The following is a 1955-nucleotide window of genomic DNA, read 5'->3' as shown; positions in this document are numbered from 1 at the left end:
CTAGGATCGGATCAGATCTACTCATGTCTGATTGGATCTGATCAGATAGGGCCAGTATTTTGATCAAACCAGATCTGAGTGGATTGGATCTGATGAGATCTGCTCAAATCTGTTCAGATCTCTTCCATTTTTTCCCGGGTTTGAAAAATATTATTTCGTAATATGATTTTTCTGAATGTTGTTAAAATATTTTGAAAACGTTACAGAAAATATTTTTCAAATGTTACTCTGACATTTATTTGAGATCAATGCAACAGTTCAAAATTCCTTGTAATTTGGACTCAGAAATAACGTTGGTAGTATATTAATTTTCTGTTGTTATAATGTTATCGTTTTATATTGTGCGCAACGCTCATCGCGACAGCCATGATGTACATGATTATCCTACACACGATGCGTGAGTGCGTATACACGTGTGTCAATCGAGGAGTGCGGAGTGCTCTTTATTTACAGCATATTTATATATAAGTAGTAACTATTATATTCTAAAAGTTGTATATTAATGATAAGAATTCAATTAACCATATACGTGCTATAATTATTTGTGCTATGAATAGTAGCTGGTGATGTAGGATTCATTTTCCGATTTACAAGAGAGATTTACAAAAGAGAGGAAATATCAATTAATTTTTTTACGTTCTATAATAGATTTGTCCTTGGACATTAAAAATATCATCAAGGTTCGTCAATGCTATTATTTCAATGGTATCAAACAGTGTAACTTTCTATAAAATAACCTCAAAATTTAGCGAAATATGTAAATGATAACGTATAAATAAGCACACTATGGTACACTATGCATGAAGACGATTTGTTGAAGTATTGTGCGGCTTTAATACATCATTGTTTGCATATATCACTGTAAAAGTAATTTAGTATAAAATTGGTATAAAGTTGATAGATATGTAACAAACGATCAGTACAAACAAGACCAAAACTGACTTTTATTTATTTCTATATTTTTTTCACATATATGTGCTATAATCACACTCTAAAGTATATAAATAGATTATTGTAAGCATATTTTATATGTACAGGGCAATGAATATGTCTTAACATATGGGATCAATTGTTGTATCAAATTCAAAAAACCACCATTTGAAAAATTTGACCCTGGCTAAGATAAACATCAGTGAACAATATATTATAAGGAAAACTCTGTACAAGATACTAGAAATGCTAAAAGATGACCAAGAAGCTTTTACACAAGTCGTAAGTAAAGCTCTGCTTATTATAATTAAATTATGTATATATTAAATTACAACCTTTTTCTTATCTAAACTATATTGAATTCTTCTTGTTTTAGAGGTTATTAGACAACAATCCCTTGTAATACAGAAAAAGACTTGGAACACTCTATAATGGAATAACTTAGATTTGCAAACATCCGTAAACAAAGGAAAAAATCTTAAAAGGTAAAAAAGTAATATAATGTATTTATGTCTGTTAAGTTAGCACCCTCTATAAAAAACCGGAATAACACATATGCAGAAATTAAGTGCTCTTTATGCGTTAATTATGTGCTCTATTCACGATTTTTGTGCTCGAGCGGTTTCGTGGGAAATTGCAATTGAAACTGAGGGTGCTGGCTTAACGTAAGCTAGCACCCCCACTCATTAAAATTACATATAAAATAAAAAACTCAATATGCTAGAATTATATGCTTTTTATGTGCTTTCAAATGCCTCAAACAAAATTAGTCTATCTGTAATAGTTTAAAAAATATACGCAAAAAAAGATATATATACTACTGATATAAGAATAAAGTATCAGTTAAAATAGAGAAAGCGAAATAATTCTTGTCTTAAAATGTTTCTCGATTAATGTGTTCTCGAAATATGCACAATGAAATTTTCGTGCTTATCCCCTTCGACCGACCTGAACGTGAGTACCCCATACGTACAAGAGTACCTAACCAGTTAAAATACAGGTAGCAAATTGGTTTTAGTCTTAAA

At 30.3% G+C, this 1955-nt stretch overlaps 1 protein-coding gene across 1 annotated transcript in view; it reads right to left on the bottom strand.

Annotated features, from left to right (window-relative positions):
* LOC112461327 overlaps positions 1 to 368 on the bottom strand; it is a 17529-nt gene extending 17161 nt beyond the window's left edge. The window contains 1 exon segment of the mRNA XM_025026530.1: positions 351 to 368. Within this exon segment, the coding sequence (XP_024882298.1) occupies positions 351 to 368 (18 nt within the window).
* Between the last annotated feature and the right edge of the window lie 1587 nt (positions 369 to 1955).

The sequence above is a fragment of the Temnothorax curvispinosus genome, unplaced genomic scaffold, assembly GCF_003070985.1.
Source record: "Temnothorax curvispinosus isolate PA1 unplaced genomic scaffold, ASM307098v1 QBEX01011274.1, whole genome shotgun sequence".
NCBI classification, from domain to species: Eukaryota; Metazoa; Arthropoda; class Insecta; order Hymenoptera; family Formicidae; genus Temnothorax; species Temnothorax curvispinosus.
The sequence above is the reverse complement of the archived record's forward strand: the minus strand, read 5'-3'. Positions and strand labels throughout refer to the sequence as shown.